The 27785-nt window shown below is 33.1% G+C and overlaps 2 protein-coding genes across 2 annotated transcripts; both read left to right on the top strand.

Annotated features, from left to right (window-relative positions):
- Positions 1–255: 255 nt before the first annotated feature.
- Positions 256–27330, top strand: LOC127722343 (uncharacterized; the record flags this gene model as incomplete). The annotated part of the gene is given in 2 exon segments (XM_052229229.1): positions 256–462; positions 27220–27330. Coding segments are annotated over 2 exon segments (318 nt in total), but the record flags the coding sequence as incomplete, so codon positions are not given.
- On the top strand, positions 5620–12247 carry LOC127721547 (E3 ubiquitin-protein ligase Midline-1-like). Its single transcript, XM_052228314.1, has 2 exons — positions 5620–5656; positions 8797–12247. Exons 1-2 carry the CDS (start codon positions 5620–5622, stop codon positions 10872–10874), a joined length of 2115 nt encoding a protein of 704 aa, XP_052084274.1. The 3' UTR covers positions 10875–12247.
- Positions 27331–27785: the final 455 nt, after the last annotated feature.

Raw genomic sequence — 27785 nt, 5'->3', positions numbered from 1 at the left:
CAATTTTAATCTTTATATTCAATGTTTTGCCTTTTATATTCATTGCAGGATTGTGAGTTTTCGAAAAAACACTAAAACAAAAAAGTAAAAATATAAGCCGAAAAACCGAATAAGCAAATAAAAAATAGAGAAGATCACAAAACTAGAATGGAAAAGTTTAGAATAAACACATGATTGAACTCATAAAAGAATGTATTGATATAACATATAAAAAGATATATTTATCATTCATCCAGGAAGTCTTAAAGTGATAAAATGGCGACATGGTCATTAAATGTGATCGAAGAAGAAGACGACCTGTTAACTTGCAGTATTTGTCTAGAGATATTTAAAAGTCCTAAATATTTGCCATGTCTTCATACGTTCTGCAAGTTATGTATTCATACATACATTGAGTCATCTGATGCGAAGGAAAACATTAAAATCGGTTTCATGTGTCTATGTCAGTTGGAGAGCTTTCAAGTAATCTTGAATATTGGGCAGAGGAACTTTCAAACAATCATTTGATTATTTCGATGATTGATCGACAAGCGATACAGAAACTAGAAAAATTATGCAACGCATGCAAACTGAGCAATGCAAAGCAGAAAGCTGTGTCATGGTATACCGTCTGTCAGGAAGCACTTTGTTCTGTCTGTGAAAACTGTCACCGTAAATTTAGAGGGTCTTAAAACCATAAAATTATTACGTTGCAAGAAGAACAAAGAGACAGAATTTCATGTTTCTCTGTTGACCACATGTGAATACCATTCGGATAAATTTGTCGAGATTTTTTGTGTAGATCATGGTAAACCTTGTTGCACTGTATGTGCAACCGTCAAACATCGTAAACGTGAAAAGGTGGTTGTAATAGAAGAAGAGGCAAAGCAGACGACCAATTTTTTTTAAGGTGATGATGCAGTGGAACACTTTGCTTTACAAATCAATTCAAGACACACAGAAAAATGTGTCTAGCGTTGACATTATGGAGAAAACTATATTTTCAGAAATTGAAAAGTGGAAGAAAGATTTAATCGAACCCGTTAACAATCTTGAAAAAAACAGCGAATGAAGAGTTGATCATAAAAAATAAGAGCATAGTAATAGAACTTGCAGACGCAATAACAGAAATGATCAGTTTAAAGTCTACTGTCGATAAATGGCACAAGATTTTAAGTGCGTGCATCATTGATGGGTCAGATATTCAGTGTTTGGTTGAGTTGAACAAGTTGGTTCAAAAGAAGAAAAAAAAAGAATCTGACATAAAAAATGCAACATCGAACATTGGTGAACGATCCTTTAGTTTCGAAAGGAACCGTGTCGTAGAAAACTTCCAAGAGACTGTAAAATGTCTCAGTGAAATTATTGTAAATCAGCGACATACTGCACAAACGGAGTCGCTATGTTACACTTCAATAGGCGCAATTCCAAACATTGATGCATTTCCATATTGGCAAAAATAAAGGTGAAAACTCTGTCAACCCTTGATTCAGGACATAACAAAGATTAGGCAATGAATAGCATTTTTACTAAATAATTTATTTATCGAAGTAACTTGAACACGAAGAAATTTTAAAGTTCAGTTTTTTTTACAGCGGGCAATATGATATCGGAAACTAAATTTACTTACAAACACCAAACGTTGTTCAGTCCGATCGGAATGGGAGAGATTTCCATGGAAATATTTGTGGTTTTTTTTTCCAGTAGAACAAGTGTATACACCAAATTTTACCATCAGGATATCTGATTAGAATAATTTTATGTAAAGACCTTGGGACAAGGGACAAATAAGGTTTAAGCAAAACAGTAATAAAATCTTAGTAACTTCTTTCACATCCGGCAAAGTTGTTGTTAAAATTATTGTTTTCATATCGGTTAAGAATTAGCTTTTTTTTGGGGATAACAAGGGGCCACATGACATTCTTTATTCTTCAGTAAAAAATTCCATCGGTCTTTAACAGAAAAAACGGACCATAAAAACCGGTCGTTAACGGACTTTTACATGTTAATGACCAGTGGGGCGTGGTTTCTCTGTTTAGAGTGATGTCCTATAAAAAACGGCAGTCGCGATTCGTTAATTATAGAATTATAGAAAATTTATTTTGTATTCATATACTGAAAAAATGCACTTAAATGAATGGCAGTGACTCATAGTTATCACTATGACTGGTTTTCACTCTTTCCTATAGAAATCGTACAATAACTCGAGTTTGCCTTGAACAATTTGAATTTAAGAGAATCTTTAAAAACATGGTTCCTCAATGAAATAAACATAATAGTTATTGAAAACTGGTCATTATCGTGATACATGGACTGCCCGTAGGACAGTTGTATTGGCTGCGACAGCGATAATGACCTCGACTACGGCTCAGTCAGTATCGCTATCTTAGTCAATACCTCTGTCATGTGGGCAGTGATATAGTTTATAGAGCCTGTAAATTTAGATAGTTTAATAGTTTATTTCAAACCAGAAGCAATACAGCTTATAGGTATATCATAAATATATACATGTATATCATACCAAAACATTTTAAATACAATCGGAGGCAAGACTACATATTATTAAATGATATGAGCAAATCAGCCCTTTTCAGTGTTTTGTAACGTCTTGAGGTCTTGAAACGGAAATATTTCACAGCCTTTTCGAGTACGACTTTCGATTATTGACACTAACCCGAATAATTCAGACGGTATATTCCGCTGATCTACGATTACTTCATTAACGTCTGAATGAATAGACAATGAAAAATCTTCAATCAATCATTCGGAATTAGATAAAATTAAGCTGATTGCTGATTGGTCATCTCTTCTACAGAGCACCAATCAAAATCGAGGATTCGTGAAGAGTTTTTATCGTGTTAGGAATTCAGGCCCTCGCAAGTAGGAGAGATCGATTACGGGGAGGGACTGAATTATTCGGGTTATCAGAACGCAGACGATCCAAGAGTAAGAATAGTTCAACTGTCTGATTTATTCTTCCCAGCTTCTTTATATTTGTTAGATAAAATGAATTGTAATAGCATAATATTAAGTACTTTGACGAGAACATCTGACAATGTTGACACAAAATCCATGGACGCGAATGCGAAAAGACAAGTTCAGATATGAAATTTCTGTATCTTCTTCACGGTAAGTTTCTTCGTTTATTCTAATTAAAAGAATTAAAATCATTTTATAAAAGTGTTATGAACTGGCTGTTTCTGTATTGACCCTGTTATAGATTCTCGATCAGCTGTATTGGCCCTCGACTCTTCGAGTCTCGGGTCCAATACAGCTAACCTCGAATCTATAATACAGAAACAGCCATGCCAGTTAATAACACTTTAGTATAAATCATTCAAAGGATTGTCCTGAAAATCTTATATCTTTCTTAAATTACGCAATTCCGATACATTCTTTGTTGACAATAACTGAACTAATTTAAAAACTGATGCATTTGTATGATAATACCTTTTAATATACAATTTTCTTATATTGTCATATTTTGGACATTTTAAAATAAAATGAAATTCATCCTCGATATCACCATGGTTACATAAAATACATAGTCTTTCATTTCTTGCTCTTTTTATGACTCTACCATATTCAATATTTAGCTTATGTGAACAAAGTCTATACTTAGTTAGAAATCTAATACATTGTGGTGATAAGTTTTTTGTCAAATAAAACTGCAATTGAAAATTATCTACAAGATGTTTATAAATAGTACATTTTGACGACAAATCGAAAAAAAATATTTCTTTCCTGAAGAAAATGGTCAATAAGCCTTTTTTTGAATAATTTTAAAAATACTTCTTCGATACAACATTCTGTGCATACCATACATGCCCAAAACCTAAGCTAAGTAACATACATTTAACATTATTAACCCATGATGACTTATTTACTGATTCACACTCATCATACATGTCATTACATATCGCACTAAGAATACAATTTCTCGTCCGTAATAGACGAATCCAATATTTTATTATTCTTACTTTACGAGATATCAATAAAGTAAATCTTCCCAACTCAGAATAAACCATTGCAGTAGCAGTGGATTTCTTAACAGTCAAAACATTTTTACAGAATTCTATATGAAGTTTTTCTATATCAGATGCATTATGAAAACCCCCATATTTCACTTCCATATAATAAAACAGGTGAAATATAAACATCAACTAAATACAATTTTGTTTGTACATTTAAACACATATGTTATATTTTAGCATACAGCATTGATAAACATTTTCTTCCCTTGGCAACAATATTTAACTGAGTTTGATTAAACTTTCCATTGTAATACAACATAACACCAAAATATAAATAATGATCAGCAACTTCAATAATTTCGCCATTATACAACCATTCTTCATCGCTTCTTAATTTACCACCATTTCTGAAAACAACCACCTTAGTTTTACTTGTGTTTACAATAAGATTTCACTTTTTACAATAATTATGTAGGGAATTCAACATATTTTGCAACCCATCAATAGTCTCAGGAAATATAACAGTGTCATCTGCATACATCAATAAAAACAATGAAAGTTCTTTTATGTCTACTGGCAGACATAAGCTATTAATAAACTCATTTTCAAAATCATTTAAAAACATTGGAAATAGTATGGGTGATAATGGTTCCCCTTGTAATACTCCTTTTTCTAGAGAAAATGTCAGAAAATTCACCTTTAAACTTTACACAGCTCACAGAATTATCATATACAGATTTTATAACTGAAAATAGCTTACCGATAATACCACATTTTGCAAGCTTATGATGTAGAACATTTCTATTCAAGTTGTCAAAAGCACTTTTATAATCTATAAAACAACAATAAAGTTTTAGAAATAACTGATTGTAAGGCAAAACTAGCATCAGCTGTACCATGACAGGGTCTGAACCCAAACTGAGCATCAGTTAAAATGTCATTTTCGTTAGCCCACAATGTGAGCCTTTCATTGATAATAGTAGTAAAAAGTTTGCAGAAACAACTTCTTTGTGTAATACCTCTATAATTATCAGTAACATTTACAGCAATTTTTTTTATGTACGGGAATATGTATTCCTTTACACCACTGTTTCGGCAAATATCCAGTTTCAAAAATTACATTTAACAATTGTACAATTAAAGGCATGAGAATGTCTTTAAAATGTAGAAAATACTCATTTAACAAATTGTCAATACCAGGCGATTTGTTACATTTTAACTTCAACAAAACTTTACACTCTACTTCTGGAGTAATAGGCGCATCAAGCTCGTTATACAAACACTCTTGATTACCAGCATCAAAATCATCACTTATATTAGGACTGGTTTCAGTAGTTAGGTTTTTGAAATGATTATAAAAATCAGCCGTGTAAAGTAATCAATCCTTTGAATAAAGGTGTACTAATAAATTTAACACTGTAATAAGATCTTTGAATATTGTTTTTTATTGGTACAAACTTTTGATTTTGTTATCAATAAATTGGAACATAACTTAATGTTTTTGCAAAACAGCTATTTACCTTTTCGGTCCTGCATTCTGTCGATACTCATATTTTGGCATTGCACAAATATATTTTATTTTACATACATTGAGATGTGTCAAAAAAGAGAGGCGTAAAATACCAAAGAGACATTCAAACTCACAAGAAAATAAACTGACAACGCCATGGCTAAAAGAGAAAAAGACAAACAGACAAACAATAGTACACAAAACATAACATAGAAAACAAAAGACTGAGCAACACGAACCCCAACAAAAATTGGGGGTAATCTCAGGTGCTTCGGAAGGGTAAGCAGATCCTGCTCCACATGTGGCACCCGTCGTGTTGCTCATGTTAGTACAAACCCGGTAATAAGTCTAATTCGGTAGGTCACATTCGGGAAAAAGGGGACGGGATTGAAGTTACGACATTAGGAACATACCCGCTATCATCTGTGAAACGGATATTCCATAACGGACAACCAGCTCGTGATGGCGTCCGTAAAAATAACGAAGGGATGATTCCAACTTCACCACTTGGAACTCTTGGATTAATAGCTTCCTTGTGAGCAGAATCCTCTATCAAGGAATTCATGATAGGAAATACAAGCCCTGGCATATCGTATCAACTGGGAGATATATACTCCGTATGCAGGCGCTGCAGGAATGTTGCTACATGCGAAATGGAAAGTTCACAATTGGGAAGCTGAAATCATCTCTTTTGTCGTAAAGTTTTGTTTTCAACCGACCCTGATTGTCAATATCTAGATGTAAGTCAAGATATGAGGCAGACTTAACTGTATCTGTTGTATCCTTTATCTCAAGTTCGATGGGATAGATGCGTTCAACATAGTCACCAAATTTTGAATTATTTAGTGATAGAACATCATCTATCTAGCGGAAAGTAAAGTTAAAGGATATTGCTAACTTCTTTTCTTACTTCCTACGGAGTTCCTGTATGAAGTCAGCCTCATATGAATAAAGAACAAGTCGGCATGAAGAGGGGGCACAGTTGGTTCCCATGGGAATACCGATTGTTTGTTGAAAAACACGTCCTCCAAACGTAACAAATAAGTTGTCAATCAAAAAATCAAGCATCATGTCAGTTTTTTCTTAAATGTTTTGTTTGAATCAGAATAATTTTTTTAAATGTAGAATTTATCCCTCCCTAAGACAAGATACTTGTATCTAATTCGGCCATTCTTTTATATGGAGCAAAGCAGGATCAACTCTTTCAAATTGTCTTTTAGTTTGGAATGGGGAATACTTGTGTAAAGTGTAGAAAAATCAAATGTTTTAATACTATTGCAAGATGAAAGAGTCTTAGATTGTATGTACTCTAAAAGATCTTTGGAATTTTTTAGTATCCACATCTGATTCACGCCACCTCTAGAATAGGTAGCTTCACAATAAATTTGAAGCCCTGTTTTGATTTCTGATAAAATTGATGTTAATAATTTAGAAAGAGGTTTCGTGGAGCACTTGGAAGTCCAATAAACCGTTGTTTGTAAGGACACTTATGTAGTTTAGTTATCCAATACAGTGATGGAAGATCCAGTTCTTCATCTTTGGTTGAAATTCCAAAGGAGCATAGAACAGACCTATGATTATCCAGGATTTCCTCTTTAGTAAGTGTCGTGAGGGTATATGTTGAGTTTCCAAGTGAATTGTCAATACATAATTCCTTTATCAAGCAGTTTATGTAATGTAATTTACACACAAAAACAATGTTGTTTGGGGCTTTATCTGCGGGGACAACAACATATTTGTCATGGAGGTTTTACAACATTTGGGTCTTTAAAGATTGATGTAGCATTGTTATTAGACCCATTCAGTTTCTTAATTCGGATTTGTAGCAACGACCTCACAGCCTTAATCCATTCGGAAAGAGTAACTACGTCTTCTTTCTCGCGTTTAACCCGATGCCTGGCATAATCCATGTATGGGCAATTAATTTTAGGTTGGCGACAATGATAGCCTTTTCTTTCTTTCCGCTGTCAATATCGTAAACTTGGATATGAACAATGTATGATGGCTCGTTTCGACCCTGAGAGATTTTCACAAATGTTGTTGAATTTTTCGGTGAACGAAGTGAAATTTGTTTTTACAAATTGGGAAACCCCAAAAGTCCCTGTGATGCGGATTTAGTATGTTAAAAGACCCTATTTTGACACAGTTAAAATCTTTTGAAATTCAGTTCTTTAAAAACATTAAAATAGCTTCAAACTTTTTACATCTTTATTATACTGAATTTTATCTATTTAAAACGCATAAATGGTTAAGCTCCGTCAATTATTAAAAATAGCATCATATTTTTTTATCATTGCATGGAGGCTTTTTTCATTTCTATTTATAGTTGTGTTCCTCAATTTGAGGCGAATTAGAGATATTGATCCAATTATTAAGTCAGTTCACTACGACTCTCCTCCTCGTAGTTATATTACCATTTTACATGTTTCCCATTTTTAATCGATATTCTTGGAAAAATAATGTGTTCTACCCGCGAATTTGTCGCATAATAATTTTGTTATAATATATACCAGATCATAACCCAGATGACAAATCATCCAAAATGTTTTACATTTTCTTTTCTTGAGACGAACCTTTCAATCAAATTCTGTTATATACCTACATTGATTTAAAACGGTCTTTTAAAAAACTTGTTATTTTGAAACAGAGCATCGAACATCCTTTATAATCAAATACATGTTATTGTATTACTGATACGAGAAAGAGAAAACTTTGCATAAGGTCTAGTTCTATCAAAAGGTTTTAACGTCAATCGTCAATAATTTTTTCGTCATTCGTCTAATCGCTTGTTGGGCACCGTTATAGTCAAGTAGAGTAAAACTATTTGTTGTTCATGTTAGGTTTATGTTCATTGTACAAATCCCAACACAAGGTCAGACAATTATAGTTGTGATAAGTATGTGATATAAATATAGGATATTTAATATCCAGTGGAAACAATGAAAAACAATATCGAAATCCTGTACCCTAGCGCCGGTGGTCAATAGTCATATGGCTTGGGATACATCATTTCTACCCGCATAATGAAAACCTCTTTGATTTGATTATTTCTTATATTCAATCTTTATATTCAGAGTTATGCCTAATTTTGCATTTATTCATTGCTTGATTGGGAGTTTTCGAAAATAATATAAAGAATAAGCCGAAAAAAGGAGCGATGCGAATAAAAATTAGATAAGATCACGTTACCAGAATTGAAAAGTTTAAAATAATTTGACACACACATGATATATTAATATGACACATATATATATAACTAGGTATATCATTCATCCAGGAAGTTTAAATGTGACAAAATGGCGACTGGGTATTTAAATGTGATTAATGAAGAAGATGAACTGTTGACTTGCAGTATATGTCTAGAGACGTTCAAAACTCCAAAATGTTTACCATGTCTACATACGTTCTGTAAGGTATGTATTCATACATACATTCAGTCATCTGTTGATAAGGAAAACATTATAAGTTTCAAATGTCCTGTTTGTCGAAGTCTGGTGTCAGTTGGAGAACGTTCTATCAATCTTGAATGTTGGGTAGATGAGCTTTCAACCAATCATTTAATTATATCGATGATTGATCGACAAGCGATACAAAAACTAGAAAAATTATCCAACGCATGCGAATTGAGCAATGTAAATCAGAACGCAGTGTCATGGTGTACTGTCTGTCAGGAGGCACTTTGTTCTATGTGTGAGAACTGTCACCGTAAGTTTAAAGTGTCCGCAAACCATAAAATTCTAACATTACAAGAGACACAAAGAGACACGACTGCATCCTTTTCCGGGTTGATTACATGTGATGTCCATTCAAATAAATTTGTCGAGATTTTTTGTGTAGATCATGGTATACATTGTTGCACTGTATGCGCAACCGTCAAACATCGCAAATGTGAAAAGGTGGTAGAATTAGGAGAAGCGGCAGCTGGTATTAAAGAAGCAAAGCAGACGACTGAATTTTTGGAGGTGATGATGCAGTGGAAAACTTTGCTTGATAAATCGATTCAAGACACACAGAAATATGTGTGTGCCGTTGAAATTATGGGGGAAGACATTTTTTCAGAAATTGAAAATTTGAAGAGAGATCTAATCGAACACGTCAACAAAGTGGAAAAAGCTGCAAAAGAGGAGTTGTTCAGCAAAAAGAAGGGCATAGTTACAGAACTTACTGACAGGATGATTGAAATGTCCAGCTTAAAGTCTACCGTTGATAACTGGTACAATATTTTGAGTACAAGTGTCAATGATGGATCAGAGATTCAATGTTTGATTGAGTTCAACAAGCTAGTTCCAAAGAAAGAAAAAATTGAATCTGAAATAAAAAATACCACATCAAACATTGATAAAAGGTCATTGATTTTCAAAAAGAACAGCGGACTTGAAAAGTTTCAAGAACACGTTAGAACTCTTGGTGAAGTTAGAATTGTTAATTCAAAAGAAAGTGTCCAGTCGAAGTCGATGCATGGTTCTTTAATAGATACAATTCCAGACGTTAGTGGATGTTCAACTTATTTTCAACGAGACCTTGACGTGGAAAATTTAAACATACAATATTTCGGTAAGATTAAACCTTTCAATCCAAAACAGAATACTCAGTCGAAGTTGCATTGTACTTCTTTTACAAACTCTTATTCAAAACCAAAGGAAGTTAAATTTCGTACTGGGAAGGTGAAATCGCTATTTACTCTGAAGGCAGGAGATAACAATGGTCTTGCAGTGAGTGGAATATTTATCAAAGAATCAATTCTCTTAAGTAATACCAACACGAAAAAAATCCTGAAGTTTAATCATACTGGTACATTTCTCTGCGATGTTCAGTTGAACAGTGAACCGTATGATATCACGAAATTTCGAGATGATGATATAGCAGTGTCATTTCCAAATTCAAAAGAAATACGTTTGATGGATATACACACAATGACCATGAAACGAAAAATTCAGCTTTCACATGATGTTTGTGGTTTGCGATATTTAGATGTAAATGACCAATTCATTATGGCATGTGAAAACAGTATTGTTTGGTCAAATGCAACAAGCGGTGTGAAAATAAAGAAAACAAAAACAAGTGGTCAAACTTATTATATTTGTGCATATGAAAGCAACAGCTATGTCTATGCCGACGGATCGAAATGTGTGTCTTGCTCAGAAAATGGATCAATTAGATTTACTTACAAAAGCCAAAAGTTGTATTTTCCAAGAGGTATTGATGTAGATTTCCGTGGAAACCTTTATGTTTGTTTTTATGGTTCAAACAATATACATCAAATTTCAACTTCAGGGGAACTGATGAGAAAAATCCCATGTGAAGACCTAGGGACAGTGGCGCCATGGTTTATAAGGTTCAAACAAAACAGCAATAAATTCTTGGTAACTTCACTCTCATCCGGGAAAGTTGTTGTTGCTGAAATTATATAATTTTATCATGAATCCATCATCATCCTCGTTGCTATCCTTATCATTTTCGACACCATCTTGGTAAATAATTGTGCGATTGGTTTTATCTTGTATTATATGAATAAAAAGAGATATGTCTTTACGTGAACCAGACAATATGATCTAACTAACAAAAAGACATCTAAAGATCAAAATACTTCCTTCAAAAATAGCCGTATAGCTTAATAGTGTGTCAAGTTGTCTAGCTGATGTGGGAAAAAAACTAACAAAATCATTCTTTAAAACCAGGAGACCAACAGGAGATTATTTAAACGACCTCTAACGAACTACCCTTTGGTGTTTTTTATTTGCCGTTTGTGAGCTTTTCATTATTCAAGATGCATCGTGAGACCATTAACGAATAAATAGTTACAAAAATGCGGCTCTGATACTCTCATTAGAAGCAACCATTATATAACGAGATATTTATTGTACAGATTGAAGACAGTATGAATTGGTGACTTTTTTACTACTCTTTATCCCACAAAGAGTCACTATGTGTTTCTTCAAACGATGCAATAACAAACAACGATGATAGTATATTCGATTTTGAACGAAATAATGTCGAAGAAAATGTTCAAGAAAAAGCAAAAAATTCAGTCGGAGTCGTCATGGCCTTTTTCAGCTGATTCAGTTCCGATTCGAATAAACCCGATTTTGATACTGGGAAAGTTTACAAACTCTTAAATCTTGGCGCAGGAGATAACTGTAAAAGTTCAGTGAGTAGAATGTTTACTAAAGAATATATTTTGATAACTAACGATAAAAGAAAAAAAACTCCTAAAGATGGATTATTGCAGTGCAATCTTGAGTTTGATAGTTGGCCTTATGGTATCAAAATTTTGTGACATAACGTCAGCGGTTTCATGTCGAGGAAATAATCAAATTATTTTGGTAAATATACATACAATGATCATCGAAAGACAAATCAAACTTTTATTTCCAGTTTATGGTGTACAATATCTAATTTATTGCTCCTTGTAACAGTAATATTGTTTGATTAAATGTAATAAACGGTGATAAAATTAAATAAACAAACAAAAGCGGAAAAACTTAAATCATATTTATGCATTTGAAAGCAACAAATATGCTTTTGTAGACGGATCGGAAAGTATGTCGTATTTTGCAGAGGATTCAATTAATTTTACTTACAAAAACCAAAAGTTGTCAAAGCCGAGAGGAATTGATGTTGATTCTCGTGGATATCTACGTTTGTTCAAGAGGTTCAAACAACATACATCAAATTTCACAATCTGGAGAACTTATTAGAATAATTCCAAGTGAAGTCATTGGAACAGTAGACCAATGGGTTATAAGTTTCAAACAAAATAGTAATAAATTCTTAGTCACTTCTATTACTTCCGGGATAGTTGTTATTGCAGAGATAGTTAAGTTAACATTTATTAAGCTTTTATTGACGACAATGTTTGATTAAAAAAAAAATCTTTTACAAATGATTTAAACATATGATTTTACTAGAAATTTTACGATTCAAGATTGCCTTACACACAATGTTGTCAATATAATATAAACCCTAGCTATTTTCAAATAAGTGCATATATATAGGGGGAGCCTGGAAGTTGAACGAAAATGTTGAAACATTGCATATATATTGTATATATGTGTTTAGATTTAATAAATACGACAGAAACTGTCATTGTTCATATTGAAAATGAATAACTCCGTTCCTTTAGTGGTTTTTACCGTTACGAGTAATGATATAGAGTAAATGTACGACATAACAATCCAATGAAATACAATATAATACACCAAAGAAAAATTACTTGTATTGCCGTTCTACGTCTTGACAGTTGCATTCTAAAGTAGTCTGGACTACCATTTCGTTACTCTGGATTCTTATGACTAAAGCTTTCTGGACAACTTGTATCGTTTTAGATAGCTTTCTCCTTCTTTGATGACATCACAGAATGAAACTAAGCAGCAAACTTGATAAATTACAATGAGCAATACGACTGGTGCCATATATTGAGCAGGATATGCTTACCATTCTTGATCACCTTATATCACCCCTGTTCGTGTTGCTCAGTCATTCATTTTATGTAATGTTTTGTCGACTGATGTGTGTCTTTTCGTCGTTTCTCGTTTTATGCCATTTGGCGGTTTCTCTATGACTTATGAATTTTGATTCTCAGTTTTGCATCTTTAGTCTTATCAAATTTAAATCAACGATAGAGCTGTCCATAAAGCTTAAACGTCATAAACTCAAAACCACCACTTTCGTTGCGTTACGTTGACATTGCTAAAGCTTAATTCTAACTCAAGTTCAAATTACTTAATTTAAGACGTTGTATATGCGTAAGGAAATAAAAAAAATGGATATTAATTTATAATGAACGCTTTGATTAGTTTCACGTTTCATTCATACAAATTTACTACTTGCGAACGTGACTTGAAAGGATGATGACCCACTTGTTGTCTTTTATATTTGGTTACAATCTTAAGCTTTATAAAAAATATGTTATTATATAATATGTATACAGACTGATTGTTTCCTCGGTTGACGATAACTGACTTTATTTTAAATATCGTTAAGAACTGCATGATTTCAATTGGTCCAAATCTATTTTTAAAAAAAATATGTAAGCAGGTAGGTTGTTTCCTCATTTTACTTTTATTAAAATATCGTTAGAAATACCAAGTAGTCAAAGTCTTAACAACGAATGATATAGGATAAATATTTATGATAGCCTAAAGATGTAAATGAGATGAATATTTTTTTCATGTTTACATTTCAAATTCGAGTTCAGAAAATCGAGTTCAGAAAATCGATAAACTATACGCACTTTCGACTATAAGATCTAGAACAATATATAATTAAAATGTAAGCGTAATATGCACTTAACATCCCAAAGCTGATCGTTTTGCAGGGTTGCACAACAGTAGAATAACAATAGACTATTTTCATATTACCGACTTTTGACTCCGGATTATATAATTTATCGACTGGTTACCTTGGACATCATGGTACTCGGTCAAGTAAGAGCAACCAAAATAAGTAAAAACAAACATATAATCGGTGTAATTTGAGGGGAAAGTTTATTGTTTTCCGATGATTTTGTAGTGAAAAAAAAATGTTAAGCAGGTAATTTTCCCCCAAAATTGTACCGATTGAACGCTTGGTTTTACTTCTTTAGCTTGCTCTTACCTGACTTGGTACCATGATGTCCAAGGTAACCAGTCGACAAATTATATAATCTGGAGTCAAAAGTCGGTAATATGAAAATAGTCTATTCAAGGTAACAAACAAAAACAGACGGAATTGATGAACTTTAAATGAGCGTCGACCTGGTGTGTCGACTGGGTAAGCCGATATATCATTGCATGCATCACCATCCATGCAAATGCAAACTGTTTTTATTAACAAACATTAAAGTACAATGCTCAATGTAGACAACGTTGTCCAGTTATGTTGGAAATTTAGTATTTTTGGTTTATAATTCTTTTAACGATTTTTACAAATTTACTGTCATCAATATCTACATGATCGAAGACTTTAAATTTTCAACTGTGTCTTTTTTGTTCTTTTTATTTGTTTTCTGAATTTTATTAATTGTTGCTTGCTATGGGTCCAGTGGGAAATGCATATTATTTCACTTGCATATATATATCAGAATAATTCAGATTTTTCAGACTTTGTGTACGTTGTTTCTTTTAACAATATTTTCATTAAGTACTGAAAGCTCCATGTGTTATATCAACAATGCCCGGCCGTTTAGAGTCAACTCAACTAATAAAACCAGGGCATTTACTAACAATTATGTATGATAGATTTGAGGATATTAAAAATACCAAGATACAAACTGTGCAAAGGAAATCATTTTATTTGTTTTCCCTTAATACAAAAACATAAATATTTGCGGACGTGACTAAAGAAGACATTGACCTTGGAATGACTTCGAACCTTCGTTTGGAAGTTGATATCATGTAGTCTAAATTTATCATTTATAAAGCATCACGCGCACATATGTCGATTTAAATCAAATTAATGCTGGGTTCGCAAGGTTATACAATAGGGAGGCTGTACATGTATAGTCGCGATATTTTTCAATTTCAGTTTTAAATATTACACATGACGTCTGCTTCGCATCTGACCTTAATTCATTCTCGGATTTTAGTTTGGGTTCATATTTCTCAATCCTTTTGTTTTCTGTTTTGAATATTTTTAATTAAAATTGGCTTTTACTTTGAGCATTAGTGTTATCTGTCCTTTTAAACTTTTGATTTTGATTGCAACAACCCTTCTCCTCGAAAGCATGTTCCTTCTTTTGTGTCATTTGTGAACAGCAGGTCATTAAACATCAAAATTTTGGTCTTCACGTATTGAAACAAGCGTAGATAAACAATGATGATACAGATCTCTGGACTTTCCATGCAATAGAATGGTCACAAAAATAAAAAGTTGTTTGAAGAATTTAGGGCAAAATTTAAATGTTCCATCCATTAACATTTCGTTTTTCTCTATCGTTTACCTAAATATTATTTTCTGATATTACCTAATAAAAAGGAATTTCTCTGGTTTGTACGGACAATTTAAAAGAACGTGTGAAGCTCTATCCTAAACTTTGATAAATTTGGTTAAGAGTACAGGTAAACTATCATAAGTAAAAAGCGAAAAGGTCCGGTCAATGTAGTTCAGGTGTATCAAAGTTTAAAGCACAAATGTCCATATTGTTTGAAGCGAAAATGATCTTTCGTGTTATAGGTAAAAAAGCGTAAACGTCCTTGGCCCTAAAATCCACCCAAGACTTTGAAGACAGATCTATTTATCGTTCATGTTTAACACATCATTCAGCACCCTATGCTTGAACGTTGCGGCCAGTTTGTATTGTTGAACGAACCACCGACTGTCAGCGAAAAAAACTGGCAATCTTAGTCAATTAAGATCGGTGGCGAAAGCGGCTTTCAAGCTCACAACCTTAGTGTGGGCAGGCTAGTGATGCTGTAGATAAACTAATGAGGCCCCAGTTGGAATACATAAGGTTTTATTCAGCTAAAAAGATATTTGAATGGTGAATTTCTTTATTTATCAAATCCTAGTTATCAATAGAAATACCTTATCTACGTTAAAACGACTAACACGTAGTAACAAACCATGATTGGACGTGATATAAAGTCTTAAATCAAGAAAACAACTTTCACGAATGGATGGATTGGTTTTAAAGTCCGAGGCAAATATAACATGCATATCAGAGCCGACCAGTCTTAGGTCATGAAGGTCTTAGGTCTTAATTACTGCTTGCTTAACTGTAAAGCAACAAATACCAATTTCAAATCTTTGGTTTGATCTGGTCAGGAATTGAACCCATGAACTCCCGTCCTCGAGGCGAGTATGCTATCACGAGACCACGGAGGCAATCACACCCATGAACCCCTGTTAACAGAAACAGGTAAATGTATTTATGCATTTCAATTTATATTAAGTCTTATAAGCGCATTATACAATTATACAATTATAGCTTTTGTTAGAGGTCTATACAAGGATACATTTTCCCGAAAGAAGTATATTAACTGAGGACGAAGTTCAAGGTCGAATTACTTCTTTAGGTCGGTATAACCTCATATCGACTTAAAAAATATGCTACAATTAATACATTATTATTGTCAATACCCTGGAAATAGAGCTGAATATAAAAAGATGTGGCATGATTGCTTATGAGACAATTCTCCACAAGAGACCAAATGACACAGAAATTAACAACTATAAGTCACCGTACGGCCTTCAACAATGAGCAAAACCCATACCGCATAGTCATCTATAAAAGACCCCGAAATTACAAATGTAAAACAATTCAAACGAAAAAACTAACGGCCTAATCTATGTACAAAATGATGAACGAAAAACAAATATGATACACAGCAGCAAACGACAACCACTGAAGTTTATTTGACTGCTTGTTTAATTTTTAGATATTTAAAAATAACTGTGCAATATCACTTTTTAACTGACGTTTTGAGCCTAGAAAATACAGCAGAACATGTGAATCTTTATGAACCAATCAAATTATTTAGAATATTCAAAATAATAATATCTATATAAACAGGCAAACATTCGAATGCAATCAGTTAGATATCAATGAACGCTGAACGATATAAGATCCATGTGCACCCATGCTAACCATTTCCATGCTATTCATCCTTCAATCGTAAGTTCATTTCAAAGATATTTTGATAAGATAGTGTAAGCGACATACTTTCCAAACATTATTCTTTTATTATTCAATGATGTTGTGTTGATATTTGTGTCATTTTTGGTCGTAGGATTGTTGTCTGACAGACTTATAACCAACATCTCTTAAGTTATATCCGAGGTTGACTGTGAAAAATTATCAACATCCGACAACAAGACTGATGCTGAGGTGACCGGTTGGTTGGGCAGAATGTAATGATACGAAATCACGTCCGGTAAAAAGTTAGCCATTAAATCCAATGCTTTTGTTGAGAGAGTTCCATACTGTCTGAACGTTAAACAACCGCTTCAACAACTTTTTTACCGGTCCGTTATATGCCTGTTGAAAGAATCAAAACAATTGGGTCAAAATGCACAATTAATTTCCCGTAGGCGACAATATTATCATTTTCTTCCATTCCTCTGGCTCGTTTCGAAGCTGAGATATTTTCACACATGTGGTTAAATTTTCGGGGTACGAAGTGAGATTAATATTTCACAAATTTGGCAACCCCGAAATGTCTCACGTTATGCCGCTTCAGCAATTGAAAAGTCCTTATTTTCACACAGTTAAATTCTATGGAAATTCAGTTTTGTACAAACATTTAATAACTCGAAAATTTTTACATCTTTATTGTACAGTCTTCAGCTCTTCAAAAAAGCACACACAAATGGTTAAGCTCGGTCAATTATCAAAAATAGCATCATGTCTAATTTCACTGCATACAGTTTTTTTTATTTCTATTTATAGTTTGAGTACCTCACTTTAAGGTGCATAAGATATATTGACCCAATTGCACTGCCAACCGGAATACAAAGTTGAATTAAGCCTAAGAGCATTGGAAACTACAAAGTTCCAAAAACGACTAAAGCTATTTATGCCTGGAGTCGAAATACCGTAGTGTTCAGAATAATTCCGCATTTTATAAAAGTAAATTTACAGAAAAACGCATTACTAGTAATACACAAAAGCTCGTGTTGAATTTGTCGTTTCCAACTGCCCAACATGGACACTCAAATGCTGTTAAAATATTGAATACGAAAACTTAATGTATATATATTTTTCTGTATTATGGGCTCTTTCTTGTGATGAAAGAAAAAAAATGCATTTTTTGCAGCGAGACTATCTAAAAAAATTGACTACTCTGAGGAAAAGATCACTCCCATAATAGACGTATGGAAATAATAAAATCAACAATGGCTTATGTAAAATGAGATGCATATTTTTGTATCTAGAGCTATTCATAGATATTTTATATTTGTTTCATATTCATTTTTATCAGTAAGAATTTTTTCCCTTTATTTCGACCATTATTCTGATTTTTGGGTAAGTAATCCACAGTCTATAATTCATACAATTCAAAGTTTATTTTTACGTATACAATTGTGTAATACATGTTATAAATAAACTGTTAACACAGAGATATGTTTCGCCTAATTGTTATTTTGATAATGCAAATGTTGAAATTAAAATTACAATACTTTACCATGTAAGTTATGCAAATATTCAAAGTCAATGAACCATGACTGAATGTACAGGGCTAAACAGTCTCCATGGAAATGAGATGTGCCAATGCTAATACAACTGCAAACCAAGTACCATTGACTTTTCATAAGTCGTTCCCTTTAAACAAACCTTAACACAAACATTAACTTGTAAACAATGTAAAAGTTTCAAAGTCAATGAACCATAATTAGGGGGTGGGGTTATATAATCTCCATGGAAATGAAACTTGCAAATGCCCGAATATCATTGACTTAACATTAGTGGTTCATCTTAAACTGACCTAATCACAAACTAATACATGTAAACTTAACAAAAGTTTCAAAGTCAATAGACCATGACTGAGAAGTAAGGACCAAATATTCTCAATGGAAATAAGATGTGCTAATGCTTCTACAACTGCATACCAATTATCATTGACCTACCACTAACGGTTCCCCTCAAACTGACCTAATCACAAACTAATACATGTAAACTAAGCAAAAGTTTTAAAGTCAATAGACCATGACTGAGGGGGCGGGGCCAAATAATCTCCATGGAAATGAAATATACCAATGCTTATACAACTGCATACCAAATATCATTGACCTACCACTAGTGGTTCCCCATAAACTGACCTAATCACAAACTAATACATGTAAACTAAGCAAAGTTTTAAAGTCAATAGACCTTGACTGAGGGGATGGGGCCAAATAATTTCCGTGGTAATGAGATGTGCCAATGCTAATACAACTGCATACCAAATATCATTGACCTACCACTAGTGGTTCCCCATAAACTGACCTAATCACAAACTAATACATGTAAACTAAGCAAAGTTTCAAAGTCAATAGACCTTGACTGAGGGGGTGGGGCGACATAATTTCCGTGGTAATGAGATGTGCCAATGCTAATACAACTGCATACCAAATATCATTGACCTACCACTAGTGGTTCCCCATAAACTGATCTAATCACAAACTAATACATGTAAACTAAGCAAAGTTTCAAAGTCAATAGACCTTGACTGAGGGGGTGGGGCCAAATAATCTCCATGGTAATGAGATGTGCCAATGCTAATACAACTGCATACCAAATATCATTGACCTACCGCTAGTGGTTCACCATGAACTAGACCTAATCACAAACTAATACATTGTTGATGCCGACGCCGGAAACAGCATACCTATGTCTCGCTTTTTGACTCCGTCAAGGCGAGACAAAAAAAATCATACGTTTTTTTTTATTATTATTACAAAAAAACAACAATTATAGTACTCTTTTATTTAAATAATAATATTATTGTTACGGACACAGGGAAATACTCTCTGGATAAGGCCTATTTCCCAGATAAGATTTCTCGACTAGTATGGAAAAGTTGAAAATAAACAATAAATAAACATTATAAAGATAACGTATAAATAACTTTATCGATTATGCGGGAAGTGAATACGAAAGTTAAATGTGACAAAATGGCGACATAGTCATTAAATATCGGAGAAGAAAAAGACGACCTGTTGCAGTATTTGTCTGGAGACATTCCAAAAGATTCGCCATATCGAAGTAAGTTTAATGTGTCTTTAAAGGATAGAATTCTGAAAAAAAAAACAAATAAGATTAGCTAACTCTGGGTCGATTAGTTGTGACAATTTGTTAAGATTTGTTGCGTAGATCAATCTAAATCATGTTGCACTGTATGTTCAATCCTCAAACATCGCAAATGCGAACAAGTCGTTGTTATAGGAAAAGTTGCAACCGCCAATAAAGAATTACAATTAGAAATTTTAGAGCTCGTTAGGCAGTAGAAATAAAAACAATTGCCCGAAAACATTATATCAAAGACGCGGAAAAAAATGTTTCTATCGTTATCGTTAGTGAAAACAATACATGAATATTTTCAAAAATAGAAAAAAGTATTTAATTGATGGTATTCATCTTTCACTTGTTTGGGGTTTAAACTGTAAACCAATGTTTGCACATTAAAGTAAGATCCGACAGCCCCTTTTGTCGACTTAAAGTTTATACTGCTCAAGATATATTCTTAAAAGAGAAAGAAAACACCAAGGAGCAATATAAATCACAATACCAATAAAAAACAGACAACACCATGACAAAAAAAAATGACCAAAGCGAATAACAATAACAAAACATTTCACAGAAAACTGAAGTTTGAGTATCGAAAACCGTGTGAACTCAGGTGATCTGGAAGGGTAGTAAGTCTGCTTCAAATATGCCATCGCAGTTTTGCTCATTCAAGTAAAAATAAGGTGAAAAGTCGCAATGTCAAAATCAAGGAAAAGAGGAACTTTAGATTTATCACAGTTATACGAATAACAGAGCAGTAATCAAATGACACAAATAAGTAAGCTTAGGGTTCAGAAGTAGACAGGACGATAAATATTAGTAAAAATAATTTCAGAAGATAAACTAATTTTTAGCATTAAACACTTTTTTGATAACCTGGTACAGTTTCGCACAAAACAAAGCTCGCAATTATTGATAGCATTTTAAACTCGAAGAAAGTTACCACATGCTGTTCTACACTTTTATATCAGGGTTTGAACTTCGTAGATTATTTCTCTCAAGAGCGTCTTAAAAAATGCAGGAAGACATAATCTTCTACAGTGTTCAAAGTAATTTTGTTGTTTCGACAATACAAAGTCGTACTGAAATAAGAAGACGTGGTATGGTTGCTATTGTGACAACTATCCACTGAAGTCCAAATGACGTTGATTTAAATAATTATAGGTCAATGTACGGCTTTAACAATGAGCAAAACATATACTGTATAATCAGCCATAAAATGTCCAAACATGACAAAATTGGAAACAATGCAAACGAAAAAAAAACGGCCTGAATTATGAAAATGCAATCCCCAAAATTTAAAAATGACAGACACCAACTGACTTCAGCCTCTGGAAAACAGGCTCTTGATTTAAAACAAGAACAAATATAATGTGGTTGGGTTACCCATGTTGCCACAGCGCTTAACCCTCCCCTAACATAGGACAGCGGTGGAAATACACAACAAAATGTATGGACTTCCGTCATGATCAAGTTTGGTGTTTCGTAATCTATCTCTGTTTCATTCTTTAAGAATCACAAAAGGGTTTCCATCTGTCCGTCAACACATTTTTCAAGAATAACGAAACTCCCCGTTAACCAATTAAACAACATCAGCTAGTCTTCCAAAGTCATTTCTGTAGAAAGATAAGTTTAATAATCCCCGTTTTGATTTTATTGATATTTGTTCCTTAGCAAAAGTATTGGAATATATCAATTTTTGTTAAGCAGGGTAAAAAAACCTTAGAAAATGACCTAGTCACAATAAATTTGTTCATTATTTTGTGTGTACATGTATTTTGATAAATACATATTATAATATATTGTAAATGACGCAACTGACTTGGAAGTTGAACTTAGATAATGTTATATATACATGTAGGTGTAATCTTAGTAATAGTAAAAGTTCAATGATAAGTTAATATTGATATTAAAAGACCTCCGAACAAAAAGGGATGTTCAGATCCCCGAGCCCGAAGGGCGAGGGGATTTGAACAGCCCTTTTTGTGAGGAGGTCTTTTAATGTCAATATTAACTTAATCATTGAACTTTTACTGACTTACAAACCGTCAAAAACATAAGAAAAGTACACAAAAAGCACATGCAGAAACCTAATTCCCCTGAATTGGACGAGTCTAAAGATGTTCAACTTAATTGATAGTTAAACAGTACTCAGACTGATATGTACAATTAACAGTTACCAAATTGCAATGGAAACGGACCGATTAAATGGCAGTACATCATTTAATTATTTATTCATTATAAATTTGTTAGCATTAAAACAACACCAAATGATAGTTTTACAAACTTAGGGGGTAAATTCATATTTTTGAATCCAACTTTTCGAAATAACGATTTCTTATTTAATAAATGAGGCAATCAAAACCCTATACAGACCTCATTTATAACTGACCAATGAATATTCTGCACAACAACGTCTTGTTATATATATTTGATGTTTTTAATCTGTCAGTAATCATGAAATAGATTCGTAAAGACCAGATCTTAGAAAACAGTAAGTAAATTCTTCCAACAATTAACTTTTTAAACTGCTTGCTTCAGAATTTCTAATCGAACAGACCAAGATGTATAAGGCCCTTCACAATATTCATCCGGTAAATGTTCATTTTGTTTTTGATTCTGTAATTTGCCAACACTACGTTACATGCGAATGCAAAATAATTAGTGTTGTCTGTTCAGTCCAATTAATTAATAGATCTTGCTTGTTTTGTTTGTTTTTTTAAATAAAAACTATGCATGCAAACTTCATTGAATAAAATCGTATTAAAAAACCTAATTGTAACATATATAGCATCAACAAGATTTCACTGGTCAGATCAAAACGTGTTGAGTTGAGATATTTTCGCAAGTTCAATGTATTATATGAAAACAAACTCTTTTATGCTAGTCGTCCGTTATTCCCTTTTCTTGTCTAAATGAAGCAAAAACACCTGAAAAAAAAACTTTATCTTTCTTAGTTTTATCCTTGCCTGACAAAAAATCATATGTTATAAATAGTATTAAAACATTAAATAAGAAGCATAGTAAAAAGTATATAAAACTTTTATAAGCAGTCAGTAATGTAATAAATTGAAGAAAAAAAAAACCCCAAAAAACATAAAATTGTACATTATAGCATTTTACAAGATCTTGTCTTTGTGTGCTAGGTACATGGAACAATTTATGAAGTTGATTGATTTTTGATTACTTTACGTCCAGTGGCAAATATTTCATGCATGTTCATCACTATAACAAATAGATTTAAATACAATAGGTAGGTCGTGCAATAGGAGGTCAACAGTGAGGTTGGACGTGAAACTTTAAAATGCCACTGGAAAATGAGGGTATATTGAATAAGGACAAAAATTTAGACTTGCAACAGCTGGCCACATTCGGACCACTCAAATAAATGGTGCAAGAGTTTTTAATTTGCCGAGAGCGTTGATCCATGAAATCTTCTCTGAAGTCGATCATCGATGTTTACGTGTAGTTTGAAATATCATTACACGCATCCAATTTATGTTAGATACTTTTAGCTCGCTTTAGTAACTGTGAGAATTCTGTGAAACTGTTTTGTTTATTGTACTTGATTTTTTTTTGGTATGATATTCTGTACTACCGCTCTCCTGGTTGGTCTCGTGTGAGGGTGTTCGCCTCGAGAGCAGGAGGTCGTTTGTTCGAATCCCGACCGGGCAAAACAAAGACGTTAAAATTGGTATTTGGTATTTCAACGCTAAACACCTGTAGAAGAAAAACACTTCACTGTATAATATAACGGTAAATAAATGATGATAATGGATGACGACCAGCGGCAAATAAAATGAATATTCAGGACGATAACATGTTAATATGATTATGAGTATTAACCCCGCTTTTTACTAGACTGACACGCTGAGTCGGTTTTTTTTAACGTGTAATTTTACAAGATAGTTCGCAGTAAGAAAAGTCACCCGACCCGGACACATTTCCGACTCTGAGCCGACCAGTCTGTGCTCTTACTCTATGATGCCAGGACTGGGTTGCACAGACGTCTATTAAAGTTAATTGTCTATTAACTAAATAGACGTTTTTGCAACCCAGTCCAGTCCTGGTTTATAGTACAACTTCTTAAATTTTCACCGATCAAAATTAAAATTGGGCAGGTGAAATTTTTCAACCAAACACTTCTTGTGATTGTTGGGATACCTTTAACGGTAAATATTATTGAATTAACTCCGTAATCCCTCGTATAACTATTATTTTGTCATGGAGCGGGTTTGAGCTTTTTATTCTGTATACGCATCTTTCTATAAAATCTGAATGTTGAATCTTAATGTTTTGATTTGTCTGCGTCTTTGGATTGCTGTCGCTTTAATGTATACCTTTATATCCCTTTATTCAAAACAAAATGATTCACTTGGGTATAGAGATATTGACATGTCTGGACCTCTCCCGTCCCACAGTATACCCTTGGGTGCGTTCGTTTGGCTTATCGGATATATAAATCCGCAGCTTTGTCTGATCGAAATAGGAATGTATTTCCGATGACTGGTGTAGTGGGAATTTCACGCTATCTATACGTTAAAAACATAAGAGGGAAATACGATCTACGCACGAGTTGAATGATTGAAATGTGTAAACAACAAGAAAGATCGGCTTAATCTTTTCAAATAAGTCGCATGGCTGATTTTAACACATTTTTTTGCCACTTTTGCAAGGACACAGTCAGGATTCAACTTCGTCAAAATTATCTCCCCATTACGCCAGTTCATTTTTACAATTGTAAAAATGGAAGCCATTGTAGGGATGACGCGCTGCCAATTTAGCTCTTGAAAACCGATAAATTTATCCGCATAGCACCATTACGATCCTTATATGCCAGTTGTATTTTAAAAGACAAATGTATCTACTAGCTAATGAGTATCAGTTAATGTAATTGTCTGCATTCAGTCAACTTAAAACTATTGTCTGATCGGTTGTCAGGTGGAATTTTCGAAAATTCATAAACATTTAAAAAAATTCTAATTCAATATTTCGTGGAAGGGCAGACTAAAAATTTTCAGTCGTTGAAGACTATAAACCCTAGATATCACACACAAAAAATGAAGTTTTTTCGAAGATATGCATTTTTAAGATCCAACTTAAAAGTCTGTCGTCAAGTACTTTTAGTAAAAATTTGCTATTCGAACACACCTACTCTGTTTTTGTGATTCATTAGAAAGGTATTTCACTTGACCTATATATTTCATTTTTTTACTACTGTGAATTTTCGATGTTATAAAGTCAACCTGTAGCCTTGATATATAAAAATGATAGAATCTGAAGCGAGATGATGTATCAAATACTTTTGCTTTTTACGTTTTCAAGACAAAATATTCAACTCAAACACGCCCTAACATAAAAAGGTGCACTCGATTTTGTCTTTTCGATGCAATTGTTACCCATTTTTGGGAATTTTTTCATGAGTCACATAATGGAAGGGCAGAAACGAAAATTAAGGAACAAATAGATTGATATGTTCTCCGTCCGTGGTAAATTTTTTTGAAAAATCGGAGGTTATGCATTTTTTGGATCCAACTTAATAGACACCCATGTCGTCGACTTGATATCTAATTGTTCTGCTTAATTATGTAATAGATAAATTGAAAACTTATGCAAATTGTGTTTTTATGATAAAATATTTCGTAATTTAGCAAAAAACTGTCATTTTATTTGTTTCTATTAACTTTTAAAATTTGTGTTACTACAGTAAACATTAAAGTAATCATTTATCGCCTTCTCTAACAAAGAGCTTCGATTCTTTTGTTCTATTTCAACTAGGTTTCCGCCTGGACAATTGTAGATGAAAAACATTTAACAAAACCGATTAGCAAGACATTATCTAAAAAAAAAAAAAATGAAACGCTCAAAATAAGTTGAATCCTTATATAAATTAATGTCAACATTTTTTTTTATCCATTTGCTTTTATGTCAACTATTATACCAGTCTGAGATATAAATAAACTTTAAACAGCAAATGTTGTCACCTAGACGAGACAGTCGTCATTGTACGCTTCAATATAAGAGTTATTGCCACTCAATGAAGATTGTTTTTCTGTTCTGATCCCCTCTCCTATTAGTTTTGCTGGAAAGGATACAATGTAACCCCTGATGTGTACTACGACAACGTTTTTTAATGTTAAAAAAAAAGATTAAATGCAAAGAGAAAAATGATGAAGGAAATGCTAAGATTTACGCTTAAAAATGCAAATGTAAATAAAATTGAAATATATAAAATTAGGAAAACTGTTAGAGACAATTATCAACTGAAGACAAATGATTATACATCACTAAATGAAGCTGATAAATTAATTGCTCCATTAATGTACAGTGGCAAATATGTTATGCATATTCACGACGAGTGGATCAACCTGAAGCAAATGATTACAATTTTAGAGTGGTACTATTTACAATAAGGCAGAGCGTTCGATTGAGGTAAACGTATGCCGTAATAGAATACAGTTGAACCATGGTCGAAGTCGTAAGTTATGCCTCGTTCACACGTTGATTTAAATCGAATGTGAATCGAATTCGCTAATCGCGTTCACACACTCTTCTTTTTTTATTCGAATTGATTCGAATTGGCTAATTCGCATTAGCCAATTCTCATTACAAATACGTTTTTGTTAATACGAATTTTAAAAAAGGTAACGTCGTTCAGACAGTTAAGCGAATTTGACGCGCATTGCAATTCGAATTAGAATATACGTTCGGACGTAAAACGTTTCGAATGCGAATTAAACTAATTCGAATTAGTTAATGCGAATCGAATTCGAATTACGTGTGAACGCAGCATAAAACTATTAGCCCTTCTCCTCTTTTTTTTCCACGGTAGACGAATGTCAAAAACAAAACGTCATGCATTTACAATCAATAACGGCCACTATAAGTAAATGAGATATATGAACTTTTTTATAAATAAATTCCTATTGCAGCCAACATCTCCCGGTTCGAGACAGGTTAGTATTTCCACTAAAATACCGTTTGATTATTGACCGGAGATATTAAAGCAACCAAAAGTACGTTGAATCAAAAAAATTCTAAAATTGTAAATTATGGTATTTTGCTGGGTGTTTTCCCGATCCTATTTCGGACCCCCTGATTTTAAGAGGGCGTATCTAATTAGTCATGCCAGATTAACTTTTAGTAAATTGAACCTCAACTTAAAGACCTACACCGGGTAAATAAGTTCGAGGTAAAATAAGTAGACAATAGAAAACCTTTGTGAAATGAGATCGTCCCAGTCTAGGTTAGTCTATGGAAAGGTATATACTATGAAATTTAGAGCGAGGGGCTTGCTCTAAATTTTTATTCTTTAGTAAACATTAAATTTTGTTAACAAGAAACTACAACATAGCGTTCTCTTTATTTACACCCCAGTTCTATTGTTATACTTCATAGTTTCTATTTCTGAAACAAGTGTAAATTGAATAGATCTATTGTTACGAATAACAAAGGATTTTGACCACAGGGTGTGACGAGCGGGGTTTCTGGAAACCCCTGCTTCTACATCCCGCAAACAAAGTCCATTCTTATTCGTAACAATAGAAATTTATTATTTTTTAAATAGCATGAACATAAGAAATTACTAATAGTGTTCACCATGTTCACTACAAATTGTTTCAAGATATTAAAAAAAAAA

This window comes from Mytilus californianus, unplaced genomic scaffold (assembly GCF_021869535.1).
Source record: "Mytilus californianus isolate M0D057914Y unplaced genomic scaffold, xbMytCali1.0.p SCAF_12, whole genome shotgun sequence".
Taxonomy (NCBI): Eukaryota; Metazoa; Mollusca; class Bivalvia; order Mytilida; family Mytilidae; genus Mytilus; species Mytilus californianus.
This window is presented reverse-complemented; position numbering and strand designations above follow the sequence as displayed.

Bases quoted from the DNA above. Each gene is read 5' to 3' on its own strand.
- LOC127721547 (XM_052228314.1), top strand. From the start codon at position 5,620: ATGGCTAAAAGAGAAAAAGACAAACAGACAAACAATA. The intron at 5,657-8,796 runs GTACACAAAACA...TTAATGAAGAAG, and splicing joins AGACAAACAGACAAACAATA to ATGAACTGTTGACTTGCAGT.